The following is a 20,633-nucleotide window of genomic DNA, read 5'->3' on the forward strand; positions in this document are numbered from 1 at the left end:
CAGCAGCTCAAGACCTTCCTTTCCGCTTCTGCTTTCTACTCTTTCTACTCTCCCTTGCTGAACCACCTGTCTGCTGCGCTGATGGGTCACCTGGGTACCCTCATATCTCTATGGGCACCTGACTCCCCATGACCAGCAAGTACCTGCGCTGCCTCTGGGCCTGTGCACACTTAGGGGCTGTATCTGTAACCCCACAGTCCCCTTCCTCCTTGCAGTACCCTGAGCCAGCTCCCCGACTGCACTTACTCAGAGCAATGCTTCCCTGACCGCCCCCCATACTGCCCCCTGGCACTTCTCTTCTCCTACCCCTCTGCACTTGCACGATCTGAATGACACAAGGCCTAATAAGATCGTTTGTCTTGTCCTCCCCATGTCTCCCTACCTTGTCTTGTCGCGCCTAGAAACACTTGTGTACAGGCGCGTTACAAATGACTCATCATATCATATGATATGATATCATATGCACTCTCGTGCACCCCACTTAGAATTCTAGTCCCAGTGTAATAAACCTTATGCAAATAATAATGCTGCGCCGGGTGAAGCTTCACACATAAAGCTATACCTGCCTCGGGATATCCAGGTTGTAATTGTAATGGGTTATTTATAACGCGCTTAATACCCAGAGGTTTCTAAGCGCGGACCTGGGGATCGAACCTTTGTTGCTCAGCATCGTCATGCTTCCAAGGCGAGCACATTGCCCCTCAGCTATCCTCCGGAGACGAAGGTTTCTCTCCCTTCCTCCTCGTCCAGTGTTCACAGATATCCTTCCCTTCTTTTTCCCCCGCAGGTCTCACCGATTATCAGCATTTTATAGACTACAGATATGGTTTATCCACCTGTCCTCGTACAATGTTCCCCGATATCCTTCCCTTCTTTTTTCCCAGCAGGTCACACTGATTATCTGGTAAATCGCCGCTGGCAGTTATAGACTATAGATATGGTTTATCCACCTGTCCTCGTCCAATGTTCCCAGATATCCTTCCCTTCTTTTTTCCCAGCAGGTCACACCGATTATCCGGTAAATCCCGACTGGCATTTATAGACTATGGATATGGTTTATCCACCTGTCCTAGTCCGATGTTCCCAGATATCCTTCCCTTCTTTTTTCCCAGCAGGTCACACAGATTATCCGGTAAATCCCGACTGGCATTTATAGACTATGGATATGCTTTATCCACCTGTCCTAGTCCGATGTTCCCAGATATCCTTCCCTTCTTTTTTCCCAGCAGGTCACACAGATTATCCGGTAAATCCCGACTGGCATTTATAGACTATAGATATGGTTTATCCACCTGTCCTAGTCCGATGTTCCCAGATATCCTTCCCTTCTTTTTTCCCAGCAGGTCACACAGATTATCCGGTAAATCGCGACCAGCATTTATAGACTATAGATATGGTTTATGCACCTGTCTTCCCCTGCAGATGGTTACCGCCCAAAGGGGCTTTGGTCTGGCATCTCCCCAGGCTTCAACACATGTCTCGGATTAAGAGGTCTAGAAAATAATGGCATTCCATCCAGTGCAACTGCAAATGTCTTCTGCCACAGTGACTCCCAGTGACTCCTAGTCTAAGGACATAGCTGTTGTGCACCCTAGTGCCTTTGGGCTGAGGCGCATAACAAATATATAAATAAAACATCCACACAAAAACTCACTTCAATCCACCAAGCCCACGTCACATTGCAGCACATTGCCCTCCCAAAGTGGGGTCTCCATAAAGCTTGTGTCTGTGCAGCCAAGAGTTATGCCTCAAAAACTGTCCGGGTTGCTGGTGGTAGAAGCCCTGCCTGTCTGCCCCACACAGGAAATGCAGCCCCCCCATCCTCTCCCATAAAATGCTGTCATTAATGAGCATCAGCTGCAAAGCCCAGTGATATCTTTAAATATCTGGTAAAGCTGGTCCGCCAACATAGACCGGTCTATATCACCTGGAAACAGATATTTGGATATTTGGGGAAGGCCATTATCCTAGAGGAAGTTCTGTAATTCCCTAAGCGTACCTGCTAAGCACCTAAAGGGAATGTTCTGTAGAATGTCAGGAATGGCCTCCTCCACGCCCTCATTTGTACAATGTATCTTTGGAGCTGTGGGACAGCTGCGCTACGCCTGTATCCATCTCCACCCATGTTGGCCCCCATGACCATCTGAGTTCCCCGAGGTAGGTCAGCACAGGATCTACATGCAGGAAGCTGCAAACCAGCACTCCCCCCCCCCCAGCACCCACATGGTGATGCAAAACCTTTTAAGCCCAGGCCCCTATGCATCCATTCGCCATTGGCTGGACAGCCAGCGAGAACAGACAGGGAGCTAGGAAGAAGCCCAGTCTGGTGCCCCTTGGAAAACAATAAACTTCAGAGAAACTTCCAGTTACTCTGCCTTGTGCCAACGTGTTCACATAAAGGCGTCTGGCCAGTTGCAAGAGGGGAGTCCTATTAGCATTTTCTGTTGTTGTTGCAGGAATGGAACATATTGCCCATTTTCAATACGACAAAAGCTCTCTACCCATCCAGAGAAAAAATCTCTATGGGCCCTTGGTCTCCACTGCCACGTGGGCCCCTGGTCTCCACTGCCATCTGGGCCCCTGGTCTCCACTACCATGTGGGCCCCTGGTCTCTACTGCCATCTGGGCCCCTGGTCTCCACTGCCATCTGGGCCCCTGGTCTTCACTGCCATGTGGGCCTCTGGTCTCCACTGCCATATGGGCCCCTGGTCTCCACTGCCATCTTGGCCCCTGGTCTCCACTGCCATGTGGGACCCTGGTCTCCACTGCCATCTGGACCCCTGGTCTGCACTGCCATGACCAGTAGGTTCAGCGGTCCCCGATTTTCTAGTTCAGACTGCATCAACAATGTACCAACTCCTGCACTATATTCCCAGGCTCTGGACGGAAAGTCTTGCACTGGGTCATCGCTACCCAAGGAGGGCAGATGTTTGGTGACTTCAGCTGAGGCAATGCAAATGCGTTTTAGATGCTGGACTCGGTGTCTCAGGCTCTAATGTACCTCATGACTGTGAGGTTTATAGGGAAGAGTCAAAATAACATGCCACTGCCATAATCACGAGAACACCTTGTGACACGCATTCAGGAGAACATACTGTGAAACCGACCCTGATCGCACACACATACTAGGACAGCCTGCGACACACCCACTTAGGCAGAACAGATAGGTAAGTCCACACAAGGACAGGAAACCGTTAAGATATTCATCAACACTCCAAAACACTCCAATACAGCCACATCTCTCCCTCCACTCCTCCACCTTCCCTCTTTGACCAGTTTCCTCCAGCCTCTCCATCCACTTTCCTCCTTTCCCCAGGCATCCCCTTCACTATCCCTCTGGACTATCACTCTCATGTTTCATGTCTTCTTTCCCTTTATCACCCCACACTCCCCCGCCTTCTCTTTCTCCAACCCCTCTCCCCAGCCCTGGCTGCCTCGCATCAGAGGTGTTTACTTCCAACTTGGCAAATTTAGACCAATCCTTCCTCCCCTTCCAAGAGAAGAGGGCGTCCTGACTATGTAAGTGATGCCTTGGCTATTGCAATGCTCTCTACTGTCAACCCCCCGCCCCCATTTGCAAATTGCCCAGAATGTTGTAGGAGGGGGGATCCGCAGAGCACAGAGGAGTGGTCATGTATCAGGACTGCTCTGTATTGGTGCCAAATCTAGGGGCCATCGTGATTGAATCACTGGGACCGACAAATTCTGGTCAGAGGAGGGTCCTTATCTCTTCTTGTACCTCTACAATAACTGGACCATTTGGGTAAGACCAATCATGGATAATCGGGATATTTTGCCCTCTTAGCCAGGGAAAAGCTTCCTAAATGCAGGATATTTTATTACAGATTGAAGTTCCAAGTTTAACAAACTGCCACGCAGGAAACCTCTACCTGGACGCTGCGCATTTTTATGACAGTGACTCCAGTCTATTACATAAGAAGCAATGGTGTGCTTCTTACTGCCTGTGCAAAGGTTAGTTTCTAGTTTAGAATGCCTTTTCCATTTATAGTAATTCGCAAGGTAAATGGCAACTGTGAGCCCTCATTTATGCCTATTATACCACCAACACAATGTCTGGCATCTGTAACTGTGAGTCCTCAATCATGCCAATTATACCACCAACACAATGCTTGGCACTTATAATCCAGCTAACTCTGTGTGTCATGATCTACTGCCATTCTGCCCTGAGACACCAATTCTCTGACGGTAGCACTCCCGTCTGATACCGATGGTCCGCTCCAGATACTTAGATTTAGGGTGGCAGCAGGTTTTCATCTTAATACTGTGATTTTTGTGAAATGATGCTTTTATATTCAGATAGTCTTAAGGTACCTACACCATCCCCATAGGAAACCAATGATATGTTGTTTTCCCTTACTTTTAGAAAGTTATTTTGTCATCTCCTAACAAAAACAACGTTAAGACGTCGAACCCGGTAGAGAAAATTAGGGATGAGGCCGCTTCTGAAGATCTTTGGGGCCCATCTCAATTGTTGACCACTTATAAGATTCTCTGTGGCCATGTGTTCTGTTTTGCACAAATTCTTGTGTATAATAATTGATTTGTTGATGAATTGTTCGGTATAAATTTGTAATAGTCTTTTACCTTGTATTTTTATCTTGTACCTATTGATGTTTGGTATGAGTGGATTAATGTATGAAGAATGAGTGTGGATGAATCTTTGAATGATGGCATAGTATGCATTGGATGACATTTCTGTGATCTTAAAAATCTTCTTTCCTGCTATGTAAAATTATTGCCTGAGTGCCGATTAAATCGTGATTTAATTCACAAAAATAACAAATGTATCAAGTTTAATAAAATTCTTAATAATATATCTTTGAAATTGTAGCCTCTGGATTTTCTTTCCGAGATCAATTGGTGCCAACTGAAGCCACAGGTGCATTCAAGATCGGGGTCATCACTCAGAGCTTTTGTATCACTCAGAGCTTTGAGTCACTCAGAGCTTTGAGTCACTCAGAGCTTTGTGTCACGTGTCACTCAGTGCTTTGAGTTACTCAGAGCTTTGAGTCACTCAGAGCTTTGAGTCACTCAGAGCTTTGTGTCACTCAGTGCCCCTTTATCTCCAGACTCGAGATACATTCCCCCAGCCTAGCCCTTCCCTCTGAAAACCTTTCCATCCTCACTATTTCCCCTTTTGCTAAATTAGGCGTAGGTAGACAGGTGTTCCAAATAATGTTTATTTTGGTCTTGATTGACTTCCCCCTCAGCCTGGGGTTGGAATCTAACTTTGCTTTTTCAGAAAATATCTTAAAACCTACCTTTTCTGGGAGGTCACACGACTGTTGGGCCCATTCCTGATAGAGTGGATTGGTACTTCCCGACGCTGTGAGCCATAGGAAAGTCCCATAGAAACCTCTTCCCACACCCATTACCTTTGATCCAACCCCTTGCTTTCCTTGTTTATCTCACCCCCTTGACTGCTCATTTTCCCTATTTTCTCCCCAACACTCTTATTTATTTACTCTTTAAATTGCCACTCTTCTCTGTTTGCACACTATTCTCTTCTCCAACTTTTTAATCATACTCTTCTCTCCCCACAATTGCTTTTTTCCTCCAATCTGTCCCGACCTTTCTCTCCATCTCTTCTTTTTCCATGTTCACCATTCTATGTTTTCTCTCCTCGCGTTCCTCCTGCCTTTACCCCTTGAATTTCTTCTTCGGCCTGTTCCCTCTTTCTTTAAGTGCATGCTCTCCTTCCACTCCCCACCCTCTCCACTTGGACCATCATTTCTCTCCTAACCACATCCACCCCCTCCGTGTCCGCAAACTGTGTGGCTCTTTGGTTCCCAACCATCTCTTTTTTGTCCATGCTACTTTGCTTCTCTATCCACACGATTATTGCCGATGCCGCCACCCCTATGACCATCCACTGGAGCCTTCTTCCCTTGCCTGCTTCTTCCCAGACTCTTGGTCCCTCACTGCAGTTTCCATTTCCCCCATGCCCTCCCAGTAATGCCCCTTCGCTCTGGTTTCACTTTTCTCGCTCCCTTTCCTTTCCCCGGTGTTCCTCTCCCCTCGCTTCCCCGCCTTGCTCCACAGATGCTTTCCCCCCTGTCTCCCCCATTCCCCTTGCTGTCCATGCTCTCCCTCCTCTCACTGGTGTCCCTTTTCCACTCAATCTCCCTTCTCTAATTTTCATACGGTGGCCTCAAATCCTGTGACAGTCCACACTTCTCCCACTGTTTTGCCCATGATCTCCCCTCTTCTACCCAGAGCCCTTTTTCCTCGTGCTCTCCTGCCCCTCCCCTTCGCCAGTCTCTCCCACCTCTCCATGCGGTTTCTTTTGCCGCGTGCTGGAGGTCCTGCCTACACGCGCTCCATGATGCCCATGATCCGCATGTTCATGCGTACATTGCCCTCTTTCTACCCAGTCTTCTGTGTCCAATGCTGCCCCTCCGTGATCTGCAGTTTACTTTCCCTTGGACCTCCCACTTCTCTCCAGTGCTCCTTTCCCCATGCTCTTCTTCTACCCAGACTCTTCATTCTTCCCATTCCTTCTCCTACACTCTCCATTTAGCTCATACTCTCATTCCACTCTCTCCTCCCGTCCGCAATGCTCATACTACCCCCCCACAGACCCCTCCATTATGCCTACACGCTCCTTTTCTTCACGCAATGGACTCTGCGTGCTCCTTCCACACGCCGCGTCTGTAGCGCAACACCCTTCTCCAGCAATTCCGGAGTTACTCACTCTCGCTGCTTGATTGAGGCTTACCTTGTTGCTGGGGGGGCTGCTGGCCTCGGTTGGGTGGGGTTTCCCTCCTGCTCCTCCATCCTCCTGCTTCCCACAGGCCTACAGGGACACAAAGGCATAGCATGAAAAGAGGTAGCCAATCAGAGAGCAGGTATGCCACCTGGCCACGAGGAACATGGAAGGAGAGAGAGCTGTGCTGTTTGAGGCCTATTCTGTAAAATGTGTGCAATCTGTGACAGTTATGCTACTGTTTTAGGCCTGAATATGTACGATATATTTAGCCTGAGCTCCCAAGAGTTTGGAACATGTTATATTTGGGGGGAGGGAGGGAATAACTAAAAATGTGATGGGTGGAAGGTTTTGAATTAATGTTAACCACTGGCATCTGTCTGGGCAACCTTCCAGACCATTGTTTTGGATTCTGTCTGTGCCATTTCAAAAGGGGACCAGCAATGGGGAAATAACGTGAACAACGGGAGCAGTCCACCCACAACTGCTACGCCGCGTCCCGTCTGCACAGAAACCCAAGGAGGTCCCCACATGTTTCGGCCTTGTTGGGCCTCATCAGTGAGGTGAAGCTAGGGTCCCGCGTTTGGGCATACTCTCTCTCACTAAACGAGACCGAAACATGTTTGGGGATGCGTGTGGTCTCGTGCAGAAGGGATGTGGCCTAGCAGTTCGGGCTGCACTGCCCTTTTTTGGGGTGGGACTAAGCCTGATTTGCATATGGTCTTTCCCCTTCTGTAATGGCTTGGCAGGCGAAGAACGATGGTCTGGAGGGTTGCCCAGAGCAATGCCAGAGGTTAAGATTAATTCTAAACCTTCCAACCATAACCTCTTTTTTTTGCAAACCAGAACTAGACACGCCTATAACGGACTCAGGCCTTGTCGTCTAAGGCATTTGTCCATGCATCCTGGACTGCTCTGCTGTTTTAAAGGCCTGTGCCTGTTACATCACTGTAATCTGGGGGGTGCCTCTGCCAGGCGGGTGCTTGCAAGGTCTGAGTAAACTGAAATGTAGCTCTGCGTGAGAGAGACTGCCATGGAAATGCATTGGGTGAGGAGACCCTCTCTTGCTCTGCTGAGACCTCACCATCTCACAGCATAAAGGCACTCTGCATGGGTGTTCATTTTCCCCGTTGCCCCTTATCGTCCTAATAAAGCGCTTCTCCTTTAATTCAGCAGTTGTTGGCAAGGAGCAATGTCCATCCCTGTGTATGGCCTGATGATTGGACGTCTGACTTTTGTACTCTGGGATCCTTAAAATAATGGTGCACAGCTGGCATTTTCAAGGTGAGCATAGAGTCATGCAAATGTCCTGGGGCCATAATATGGATGATCTCCAACTGGATGTCTTTGGTTGGTGCCCTAAGGAGAAACATGGCTTCCGGCACTTATTGCAAGAAGAGAGACGGGGCAGCAGACATACATACAGGAGTCCCAGGGTAGTGCAATTGGGTGCATATGTGTGCAGTCAGGCCCTCAGATACCCACCTAAGCAGTGCAGGAGCCCAACTGAATAAGGTGTTGTGCAGAAGCTTCCTTACCACCCCCGATCATGCACTCAATCCCAGGACCTTCTCTGTCTCTTTTGTGAAAATCATCTCAGGAGGATAGCTCAGGGGCAACGTGCTCGCCTTAGAAGCAAGACGACACGGAGCACCACCAGTTCGATCCCTGCATCTGCGCTTAGAAACCTCGTTATAAATAACCTATCATATCACATAATCTCTACTAGAATTGTAAATGCTTGCATATCAGAATGGGCTCCAGTCATGTAGCAAGACCGGTGAGCGGAGCCTATCACATCTAAAGCAAGATGGAAACAACAGAACCTTAGTTTATCTCATGGAAATCTCCTCGCTCCTAAAAGTGGGAGAGACCACAGACCGATTTAAGCATCAGAAAGGGATTTCTAACACATTTGAGGACTTTTTAGGATTTTTGATCATGTTTCCGGTCTCTCTCAGATTTTACACATCTCAACACTTAAACCCCCCATCTTTTAGAAGAGAAAACCGATATCCAGTAATACCTCTGGGGGCTTTGTCCTGGTACTCTTTGTGTGTGTTGTTTTTTATTGTCTAGGTGCGCCTGCTCGTTTTGTGTTGGAATGGTCTGCTGTTTCACACATGCTACTGGTGGATACACTGCGCCTCTTCATCAGCCTTATTTTGTATTTGGCTCCAGAAAGACAAGCGGAATATAAAGCCACAGCCAGTCTTCCCTGTGTCGTGTGAGTTTTGGATGGGGTTCCAGGAGACGGCATCTTTAAAGGTGTGTGGATCTGGGCACAGAAGGATCCCTCACATCACACTTTGGTGACCAATACTTGAGCCGCTCTGCTCTCAATGTTTCCAATTCTATTCAATAATGCTTTGTTGGCATGACTCGCGGAGATGCAAGTATGGCCAAAGCTTGCCGAGTAACCAACATACTCTTCAATTCTGGATCTGTGGGATCTCGATTTTCCATCAGTGCTGCTGGCTTCCAGGTGCGTTCCTGCTTTTTTACTGTCCCCGGGTTTTCTTTAACCAGATTTGGATGTTTTGCTCATCTTCCTGGGGAATTCTCCAGGGCGTATGTTCCTTATCTTCTCATGTTGTGAGCAGTGTACAAGCGAGTAGGCCTTGTTTTCCAGAAGCTCTCCTCACCCGGCCAAGGCAAAGCAAGGCCCTCTTCTTTCTGAGGCAGATACACGTGGGAATTGTCTGACTGAGCTCTGCGGAGGTTACCTCAGCGTGGGAATGTTTGTCTCTCCATTTGGAAGAAAATACGAGCTTTCCATTAGTCGGATTGTGGCAACCGATGGCCATCGCCAGCCATCAGCGCCTCTCATATTAGAAGGATAGTGCCGAGGAGCAGTTGCATTTAGTATATTGAAGATGATTAGAACGGGATCTATGCATCCAGGTTAAGGGCTGTCCATCACACCGGACGCATAATAATAATAATAATAATAATTTGCATTTGTATAGCGCTACGAACCCTCAGACATCGGAGCACTGCTTATTATTATCCACGCTGCAGCAGGACCAGCCCTCGCACTAGCAGTCCCAGAAAACTTCCAAATCCTCATGGCGGACAGACCTGACGCAAGAAGAGCAGCATCGCCATCATTATTAGATCTCCCGGCAGCTTTCGATCTGCTGGATCATAAAATCTTGTCAAAAGGATGACGACTGTTGGAGGTTTATCCAGCAACGCCATCATTTGGCTTAAATCCTTTTTGGAGGGCCACCAGTCTTGTGTTTATTGGGGTGACCGGGTTTCTGAGCCACAGATTATAACCTGTGGTGTCCCCCAAAGGGCTTGCCTCTCTCCTCTATTGTTCAACATTTATATTCTACCATTATGTGTTGAGTTGGAAGCCCTGGGGATCTTTTTCTGCAATTATGCAGACGATTTCCAGTTGGTACTAAATATAACAGGGACCAATGAAGTAGATCAACAAACTTTGACTGCAGCATATTACGTCTTCAAACAATGGATGTCAACGAATTGGCTCTGTTTAAATGCTGCTAAAACGGAGTTGATGCTTTTCGGCTCTCAACATGCTCAATCAAAACTGAATCAAAAATATAATTGCTTTTCCATCGAAGGCTATCAAATTAAGACAGTACAGAAAGTTAAGACCTTGGGCACCTATATGGAAGAAAGTCTTGACAGTGAGGCACATGTTACAGCCGTCTCTACCAATACTAATTACCATCTTAAGGTACTGACACAAGTAGCCCCGTTAATATCGGTGGAAAACTGCATAAAACTCGTAAGAGCAGTAATTCTGCCACGTGTTGACTATTGTCATGCCCTACTGGGAGGAGCCATTAAGGCAAATGTTCAACAGTTCAAAATACAAAACGCAGCGGTACGAATCATCTTTCAGATGAAAAGCTCTGAACCTACCAGCACTGCCAGAAGAAAACTCTACTGGCTCCCGGTGGCTGCTCGTATCCAATTCAAATTGCTTACCACATGCCATAAATGTATCTTTGGTAATGCCCCTTCATATTTGAAGGAGAAGTTTAATATTTATCAACCAAATAGATGCTTAAGATCAATTGAGGGCTTTCTGTTGGTAATGCCACGAACATAAAGAGCTCGTAGTCTAGGGCGGGCCTTTCATGTTCGGGGTGCCCAAGCCTGGGGCATCCTACCAACTAGGATACGCAAGATCGAAGACCATCTTCTCTTCCGCAAACAGTTAAAGACCATCCTGTTTAGTTAGGATTTATCTTAGTTTTTGCAGCACTTCTGTCTTTCGGCACCTGGATGCCCGCGGGCGTTGGCGCCTTATAAATCTGAGTAACATAACATAACATAACATCTCTAAATCACAGTTAGCAATTACACTACTATCTCTAACGCTAGCACACTAACAATATACCTGGTTTATAGACCACCAGGACATGTTGGTTCCTTTGAGGATGACATTTCAAGTATCCTCTCTAACACTAAAATAAATCACAGGTACTCTGATAGGGGGACTTTAACCTCGGCTTCAATGACCCAACAAAGAGGCCAAGGTGATCGCCAATATGCTCCTAGAACACGGACTTACCCAAAAAGTAACTCAGCCAACTCATGCTAAAGGTAGGACCCTTGACTGGGTGGCCGACACAAACTGTGAACTATCCATCAACTCACTAACAACACTATCGTGGACTGACCACCACTGAATTGCCTTCACAATGGCAATAAACAAATAGCCACAAACTAATTTGGTCATAGCCCCTCCTCAGTTGACGAGGAGCAAAAAAGATATCATGGCTCACAAACTACTTCCACTTGTCCTCCGGTCCCTAAACTCACTTACTGCTATCTCTGACCCAAATAGTCAAGTTGACACCTACAATAACACCATGGCTAATGCGCTAGATGCTATTGCGCCTCTTAAAATGCGCAAAAGCAAACAACAGACCCACTTGAATGCCTGGTTCACTCCACACCTAAAAACACTTAGGTTAGAAAAAAAAACCTCAAAGCCATATGGCGACATACCCCTTCAGCTGAAAATAAAACGACCTTGACCAAATTCTCTGATAACTACAAAAAAGAATTAATATGTACTAAGAAAGAACTATATAATGACAGGATCTCTAAAGCTAGTTTAAACACAAAGGAGCTATTCACTATCGTACGTGAAATGGAGGCCCCCATCCGACCAGCTGATAACATTATCAAAGACAAAACTCGGTGTACCAACATCCAGGACGCTCTAGCTAACAAAATAGGACTTCTCCAAGATAAGATTGCTAACAAGAAATCCACCCTACCCAAACAGGACACAGATATTCCATCCTCCAAATCTCCAACTAACAGACCAGATCAATTCAAATTCTCTAAAGTTTCTATCCTTGAGGTGGAGAAAATGTTCTCCTCATTGAAGCCATCAAGATGTCTGGGCGATAATTGTCCAGCACAACTAATCAAAATCAAAGACGCAGCCAGAGCCCTGTCACCATTCTTATCCAAACTTATCAATGCGTCTTTCTCAACTAACATGGTCCCAACCAACTTGAAAGAATCATGGGTCTTACCATTACTCAAAAAGCAAACGTTAGATCCATCCATTCCAATCAACTACAGGCCTATCACAACGGTGCCTTTCCTTCTGAAGATACTTGACAGAGTAGCGTATCTTCAGATACAGCAGTACCTTGAATCCAACCACCTCCTAGGCGCCCGCCAATCAGGATTTAGACCACAACATGGCATGAAACCGCACTAATTGACTTAAAGACACAAATCGAGGAACTTAAGGACAAAGGCAAAACTGCCATGCTGCTCCTCCTTGACCTGTCAGCCGCCTTTGACTTGGTGGACCATGCAGTCCTTTGCAAACACCTTGCCTTGGCGGCACACTTCTCTGAGGACGCAATAGCATGGGTCCAATCGTTCTTAAATAACAGAACTATGTGAGTCTTCTCCCCTTCAGACTCTGCAGACCCAATTCCTATAACATGTGGCTTCCCCAAAGATTCTGTGTCTCGCCCACCATGTACAATATCTTCACGAAGCCGGTATTTAACAAATTGGATAATCTGGGTATCTCCTACACCAACTATGCAGACGACACGCAGATCCTCATACCCCTTTCGGGCAATTACCTCAATGACACAGCTCTCATGAACAAAATGTATCTTCTCATTCAGGCTTGGATGGCCACCCATGGCCTTTGCCTGGATGATGATAAGACCGAACTCCTGACCCGAGGAACCCCGGCTAACCTCAAAAAAACTTAATTCTGACTACGCCTCATTTTACATTGACGGCAACACTATCTTGGTCGTTAAGGAAGTAAAAACCTTAGGCTTTTACCTCGACTCCACCCTAACCTTGAGCAAACAAGTCAATTCCTTGGCCTCCACATCAGCATACACATGCAAGCTAATCAGGGCCTGCAGACCGTACTTATCACCAGCCAGCTGTACTATCTTAGCAAATGCCCTCATACTCTCAAGACTGGACTACTGTAACGCCCTTTACCTGGGCGCCAACCAGTACATCCTAAATAAGATCCAAACACTTCAGAATAATGCCCTAAGAAAGCCCCTAAACATCCCAAACAAACAGCATATATCTGAGTTCAGAAGACAAAACCAAAGGTTATCAATTAATGACATTAATGGATCCTGCTCAAAAGAACCTACCTGACAAATGCCTGAATAATGCTGCTCCACTCTACCTCACTAACCGCATAGTCAGTAAAAACACCAATCGACCCACCTGGACTGCTAACTCTTCCTGCCTCATTGTATCACGATTTAACTTAACTAAATCAGGCGGTAGAAGCTTCCCAGTCATGGCAGCGCAAACTTGGAACTCACTCCCGCTTTCACTTCCCACAGATCAAACCTACCCTAGCTTCAGACACAACATACAGAAAGGGCTCAGAACTGATGACTCACACCCAAGGACACAGCCCTAAGAATTACACGCCTAGCTCACTACCTTTCTCAACAACCATACTGAACACCTGAATGACTAACTTATTGTTGCCCTCTACGTACCCTTACACTGTGCTTTTCCTACCTGACTACCATGAAACTTATGTATCTGTAAGTATTGCAACTCCTTTATACGTGTAACTGTATTATGCTCTCCTTACACTGTCTGCAGCTGTATGTACCACCAACACTGTAACTGCACCTTTGTAACTACAATCCTTGTAATCTAAGCCTAACGTCTACATGTACTGCCTGCACCCTGTTACCTTCGGGTTTGGTGCACCATATAAATGAACAAACAAACAAACAAACACACAAACACACGGTGTGTGATGCTCATTTAACGACCTCGGAAGGCTGAAAGGCTGAGTTTGCTCCTGACGGGATTTGAAGCTGCGTGGGCAGGCTCTGCATGCAGAACGTCAAACTGAACGCTCGACTCGCTGTGCTATCTGACCAGCATAGAGAACAGCAACTCTGTGCCACTGACAAGAACCTTCACCAACAGATGGGGAGTCGGACTGGATTGTGTTCCCATCAGAGTGTCTAATGTGTTAATAGGAAAGTGGTCCATCCCACGGGATAAGTGGTATCTCCCAAATCCTAGACGTTCTAATGTTCCTTTGAAGTTGGCTGCAAAGTCGACTAATGACTTGCTGTTCTTTGCCCATAATGTATGTCCACGACTGACCAGGAATTCTCCTGGTCCAGCTGGAGCCGCAGCTCTTGGGAAGAGCGGCAGAGATTTCCAGCAGGGAACACATTCCACCAGGATGTCTATGGCCATCGTAGGGAGCGCCCAGTCTCTGGAACTCGGGAGTAGTACTCTCCTCTTGAGGTGATTGGCCCCAAATGGTAATGTCAGCCCCATCACAACGCATCCCCATCTGGAGGAAGAGTGCCCTGGATCACTGTTGGGGAGCAATCGAGTGCCCACAATTCTCTAGCCAGCGAGGAACTACAAGTACCTTAGCTCAAGGTTCATTGGCCACTCCATCACCCTTCAGGTGCATAGTCAAAGGGTAGTGCACTGAAAGTCCCAGAAAGAGGCGCGACTGCGGGAAACCTTCCCCTGTGCACCGGCATGGCAGGGACCCATCTCTATGAGGTCGCAATCTGCCAAGGTGCTCTGGCATAAAGGCCAAGTTTGGACACTGGCATGGAGTTCCAAGATGAAAGGATCTACTGTGGGAGTACCTGTACCCCCGATGCCCAGCTGCAGTAGCCATCACCAATCATAGGAAGTGGATTGGGGGCAGCCACTGCCAGGTGTGGGACACATGACCCCCTTGCTTCTGCTTGCTGGGCGCCTGATCTATTTTTGCCCTTTTGAGTGAAACAGTGTTGGGATTTTCAACTTTTTTTTTTCTTAACTATTTCAGAGTTACCTTACCAGTTAGACCGTTCCTTCATTAATAGGTACCTCATATTGGCCAAGTACTAGGCAGTAGCAATTATTTTACTGAAGATAAATGGGTCAGAAAAAGCTGAAGAGAATGGGCCAGAATGGGCCAGAGTTTCCAGTTGTATTGGCGCGAGCCATGAGATGCACCCTAGCGCATCTTATGCCTCGTGCCATGAGATGCACCCTAGCGCATCTCGTGCCTCAAGCCATGAGATGTACCCTAGCGCATCTCATTCCTCGTGCCATGAGATGCACCCTAGCGCATCTCGTGCCTCATACCATGAGATGCACCATAGCGCATCTCGTACCTCGTGCCATGAGATGCACCCTAGCGCATCTCGTGCCTCAAGCCATGAGATGCACCCTAGCGCATCTCGTGCCTCGTACCATGAGATGCACCCTAGCGCATCTCGTGCCTCAAGCCATGAGATGCACCCTAGTGTATCTCATACCTCGTGCCATGAGATGCACCCTAGCGCATCTCATACCTCGTGGCATGACATGCACCCTAGCGCACCCTAGTGCATCTCATGCCTCGTGCCATCGTGCCATGAGATGCACCCTAGTGCATCTTATACCTCGTGCCATGAGATGCACCCTAGCGCATCTCGTGTCTCAAGCCATGAGATGCACCCTAGCGCATCTCATGCCTCGTGCCATGAGATGCACCCTAGCGCATCTTATGCCTCATACCATGAGATGCAACCAAGCGCATGTCATGCCTCGTTCCACAAGATGCACCCTAGCATATCTCATACCTCGTGCCATGAGATGCACCCTAGCGCATCTCGTGCCTCGTGCCATGAGATGCACCCTAGCGCATCTCGTACCTCGTGCCATGAGATGCACCCTAGCGCATCTCGTGCCTCAAGCCATGAGATGCACCCTAGCGCATCTCGTGCCTCGTACCATGAGATGCACCCTAGCGCATCTCGTGCCTCAAGCCATGAGATGCACCCTAGCGTATCTCATACCTCGTGCCATGAGATGCACCCTAGCGCATCTCATACCTCGTGGCATGACATGCACCCTAGCGCACCCTAGTGCATCTCATGCCTCGTGCCATCGTGCCATGAGATGCACCCTAGTGCATCTTATACCTCGTGCCATGAGATGCACCCTAGCGCATCTCGTGTCTCAAGCCATGAGATGCACCCTAGTGCATCTCATGCCTCGTGCCATGAGATGCACCCTAGCGCATCTTATGCCTCATACCATGAGATGCAACCAAGCGCATGTCATGCCTCGTTCCACAAGATGCACCCTAGCATATCTCATACCTCGTGCCATGAGATGCACCCTAGCGCATCTCGTGCCTCGTGCCATGAGATGCACCCTTGCGCATCTCATGCCTCGTGCCATGGGATGCACCCTAGCACTTCTCGTGCCTCAAGCCTCAAGCCATGAGATGCACCTTTGCGCCTCTCATGCCTCGTGCCAATAGAAGGTGTGCCCTATTCTCAGAGGTTATCCGCATGTACAGTTGCGCACATTCAGGAGCCCTTTCCCATCCACATTGCTCATCTGCGCAAGTAATGCGACATTTCTGTGCATTTCAATCTGCATCCTGAATTTAGAAACGGATTGAGATTCGAAATGTGCAGAAATGAAAAGCATTGCCCCGAACCTGTTGAGAACAGGCTCAATGCCCAATGGGGCCATTGCTGCCTCTGGCCTGCCTTTTTTGTGGCAATTCAAACAGCAGTGGCATGAACAGCTGCTGCTCCTCTTGCATTTCTTTCCCTTAAACAGAATGATCCAGTCTTTCAAAACATTGCAACATGAGTGCTAACTGGGCTGTCAAATAACGGTCATACACGATATTATTGTTCCTGGGAAGCCTGTGACCTGAGGGCGGATGGTTCAGCCTAGGTCGTGGACCCAGAACACCCTAAAGTGCCATATTGGCTCACTGATGCCTGCAACCTCAGAAAAAGCACTGGTGACTAGGGCCTAACTCGAGTGATATCCTGATGGCCTGAAACGCTCGCCAGGCCTGGTTTTCTTGAAATGATGGATGGCCTTTGCTGCTGATTTGACCACTAGAAAAGGAACACAATGGTGGTTTGTGCAGGGGAGTTGTCTGAGCAAAAATAGTAGCATTTCCCCAAACCCCGAAACTGAATAGTTCGGTGGTGGCTTGAGGGATCCACAAGTCCTCATTGGCATCCTTGCCCATAGGTATGACAAGTACAACAATCAATTTTTCAAATAACAATTTGCATATCAGTCTTTGTCCCACCACTGGGGCTCCCAAACTCTTTTGCAATTTGGTCAAACCTGGGGTTTCACCCTAGGAACCCAGGGCAAACCAGAGGCGGACCCTTGCTCACTGTGTCTTAGAGAGGCTCAGCTTCACCTCACTGACGAGGCACGACTAGGCTGAAACACGTGTCTGGGGTTGCTGATGGTACTCTTGTTAAGAGGAGACATGCTTAGCATTTCGGTGCTGGACTGCCCAGGTGGGTGGGACCAGACTGGTATACTAATGGCTATTTATCCTCTGTGAAAGGTATAGTGAGCTAAGGCGTGGCTGTAGACCCCCTCGTGTGGCAATCTACCCATACAACAGGTTATGTGGAAGTGTTTGTTCTCAGTAGAGGAGCCCCCAGACCTTCGTACAAGCATCTATTGGTTGCACCACTCAGGCAATCTACCCATACAACAGGTTATGTGGAAGTGTTCGTTCTCGGTAGAGGAGCTCCCAGGCCTTTGTGCAAGCATCTATTGGTTGCACCGCTCAGGCAATCTATCTATACAACAGGTTATGTGGAAGTGTTTGTTGTCGGTAGTGGAGCTCCCAGACCTTCGTGCAAGCATCTATTGGTTGCACCGCTCACATTTTTCCCAAATCCGGTTTTGAGGCTTTGTCCCGTCTCTGCAATCGTGCATCCTCTGGACGAGCATTTCTATTAATAAGGTGCATCTTCTTCTTGCACATTTCCTGTGCATCTCGGATTTGCACCAAAACATATTTTCAGACTCCAGCTCTGTGGTCAAATGTTCTGATTTTATCTGGATTTGTATCATAAAAGCAATACCACGTGGCTGGATTTATGTTGCATATCATGCTGACAGTTGTGTATATTGTCATCTAATATGCAATCAACAGGTCACAGAGCAGAACCCGTACCTGCATCCATTGTTAAAAATAATGTGTCACTATTAGTTGTCAGAAGGGTCACAATTATTAATGAATGCCTCTATTTTACAATGGTCCTTTCCCAAATCCATAACATCTGGTCACATAAAACCTCCAGCACAAACACCCACTTTGGATCAGGACTCTTTGAGCAACTCTAGGCCTAGCACCGCCCTGACTTCTCTGGGTAAGATTCTGGAACGGGCTGTTTCATGGAACCTCAACACATTTGTGTTCAGCAATGAGAGGCTGGCTGGTCAAATAGCAGAGTGAGCTGAGTGCTCGTTTCTGACATCTGTGCATATCCTGCTGACACAGGTTCGAATCCCAGCAGGGCCATCTCAGCATTTCATCCTTCTGAGGTTGATAATCCTGATTAATAGAGTATCAGACATGGCTACACTGGAGGTGGATAACCACTACCGCGTACTGTAGTCTTCTTGTGCTGCTGGATCGCTGTAGCTTTTGACACTATCGGCCATGGAGTACTTTTTATTCTCTTGTGTCCCTGATTTAGAATGGGCAGAGCTGGTGTTTCTCTTTGCTGGCTGTTCTCAGTCAGTGCAATTGGGACTCCTAATCATTCTTTTCTTCAGCAGATTAACCGCCTGATCCATAGATTATATACAAGTCCTGTGCTCTAATTTACCCTATGCTAAACCGGAAAGAACTGGGTGGTGGGCCGCCTGTCTACTACGAACCTCGACAAGACAAAACCATTGAGGGAATTAAGCCGGGCATTGTTAAACACAGACATGAGCAGACAATATTAATCCCAATGTGTACATTTTCACTTTATTCTCATGTTGATGACATTGGTAAGTGTGCTGATGATAAAAATGTGTGATTTTGTATTTTCACACTCAGTACATGTTGACATGTTTCATCCGTGTCTCTGTATATGGATTTCCTCAGGGCTACTGTGAGGAATTCGACCATCCGCACAGGGAGAGTGCGCTCGCCAGGGCTTTTTGATTTTTGTTCATTTAAAAAGAATGTGTGATGGGAGATCAACCTCCAGAAAAATGGGGGGCCGTTCCCGCACATATTTTCCATGGTCACCGCACAGCAGAAAAATAGTCATGTACTATGGGAGGACACAGCTCACCAGCGCCAATGCGTAGCTGACACCTGACAGTTGTGGGTACATCAAAAGCCTCTGGCCGAGGGCAGCCTTATTAGCATTTCAAGGCCCCATGGATTTGGATCTCCATTGTTACACCTGGCTGGTGGCAGCAAATACTAAAGAATGTTAATTAGCAGGCCTCATGGAAGTCCTGGGTGCAGGAAGTAACAATGGAGACCAGAGGCCAACACCTCTTTGTAATGCAATATGTCAACATGGTACTAATTCCCCTCCTTCATATGAAAGGACAGTGAATATCCTGTCTGGAACCACTGCTTTCAGAGCAGGGAAGTATGTGAATTGTAGGAGACGAAAGTCTGCCTGCAACCCCCTACTTCAAAGGAGGCCCATATTGTGACCAAGCGCCGCATTGGGCTCGGTTAATTATGGAGACACTTTGATGTACAGCAGACAGGGGGGGTCATTACGACCCAGGCGCTAAGTACGCCAACTTTACCACCATGGTGTAAACTACGTTTACACCATGGTGGATGGCGGATTTACCGCCCCATTCCAAGGTGAGTGGGGCGGTAAATCCCCATTTCCCATTTTCCCCTCCCCATTCACATTTTTGCCCCATAGGGCATAATGGGAGTGGGGAAGGCGCTAATTACGCCACCGTAAATTACGGTGGCGTAATTAACATCATGGCGGGTTAGCGCCATGGATTTTAACGGCTGCTAAAAGCAGCCGTTAAAATCACAATCAGGCGTTAAGGGTTAACGACGGCGTTAACCCTTAACGCCTGGGTCGTAATGAGGCCCAGGAAGATGGGCAGGACTTAGAAGTATGTGTTGTCATCTTTCCCCTGTCTGTTGCCAAGCGCCCTGATTCTGACCTGAAGCATCACTGAAGATTGTTGGTGGGGACTCAGGATTGGTTCATTAAGATGGGCTTAGACTGCACCAATCACTGGGACCTGTTTGGCTTTAAAAGAGGGCTGAGCCCCTCACTGATGAAACCATCTGAAGATTTTGCAATGAGTAGAAGGACTAATTTGGATCCACGCTGAAGGTACAGTCTGCCTTACATCTTCCACCAGTGAAGAAAGGCCAGGAGTTCCAAGAGGGAAGCAAGATCCCTCCCCTAAACATCTCCCAGGGAACAGAGGGAGCTACCGGACTCAGAGGACCCCTCCAGCAGCTCCGGAACCAGTACCCAGCCAGCACACAGCGTGCCCTGCTAGGTGCTGCCTGCAAGCATCCTAGGTGGGAAGTGCTGGAGAGTCTCTGGACAAAGGACAAGGCCGTTGCCTGCTAAAACCCTGCTGAGCTTTGTGCCGTCTGCCTTGA

General features: G+C 47.7%; 1 protein-coding gene across 5 annotated transcripts in view; it reads right to left on the reverse strand.

Moving 5' to 3' along the window:
* APC2 (APC regulator of WNT signaling pathway 2) overlaps window positions 1-20,633 on the reverse strand; it is a 423,162-nt gene that overhangs the window by 79,188 nt on the left and 323,341 nt on the right. For all 5 annotated transcript variants that reach the window (XM_069646741.1, XM_069646740.1, XM_069646734.1 and 2 more), the window contains one exon: window positions 6,740-6,817. In XM_069646741.1, coding sequence (XP_069502842.1) covers window positions 6,740-6,817 — 78 coding nt within the window. The remainder of the gene's footprint in view (window positions 1-6,739; window positions 6,818-20,633) is intronic.

Source organism: Ambystoma mexicanum, chromosome 1p (genome assembly GCF_040938575.1).
Source record: "Ambystoma mexicanum isolate Mex_15411 chromosome 1p, UKY_AmexF1_1, whole genome shotgun sequence".
NCBI lineage: Eukaryota > Metazoa > Chordata > Amphibia > Caudata > Ambystomatidae > Ambystoma > Ambystoma mexicanum.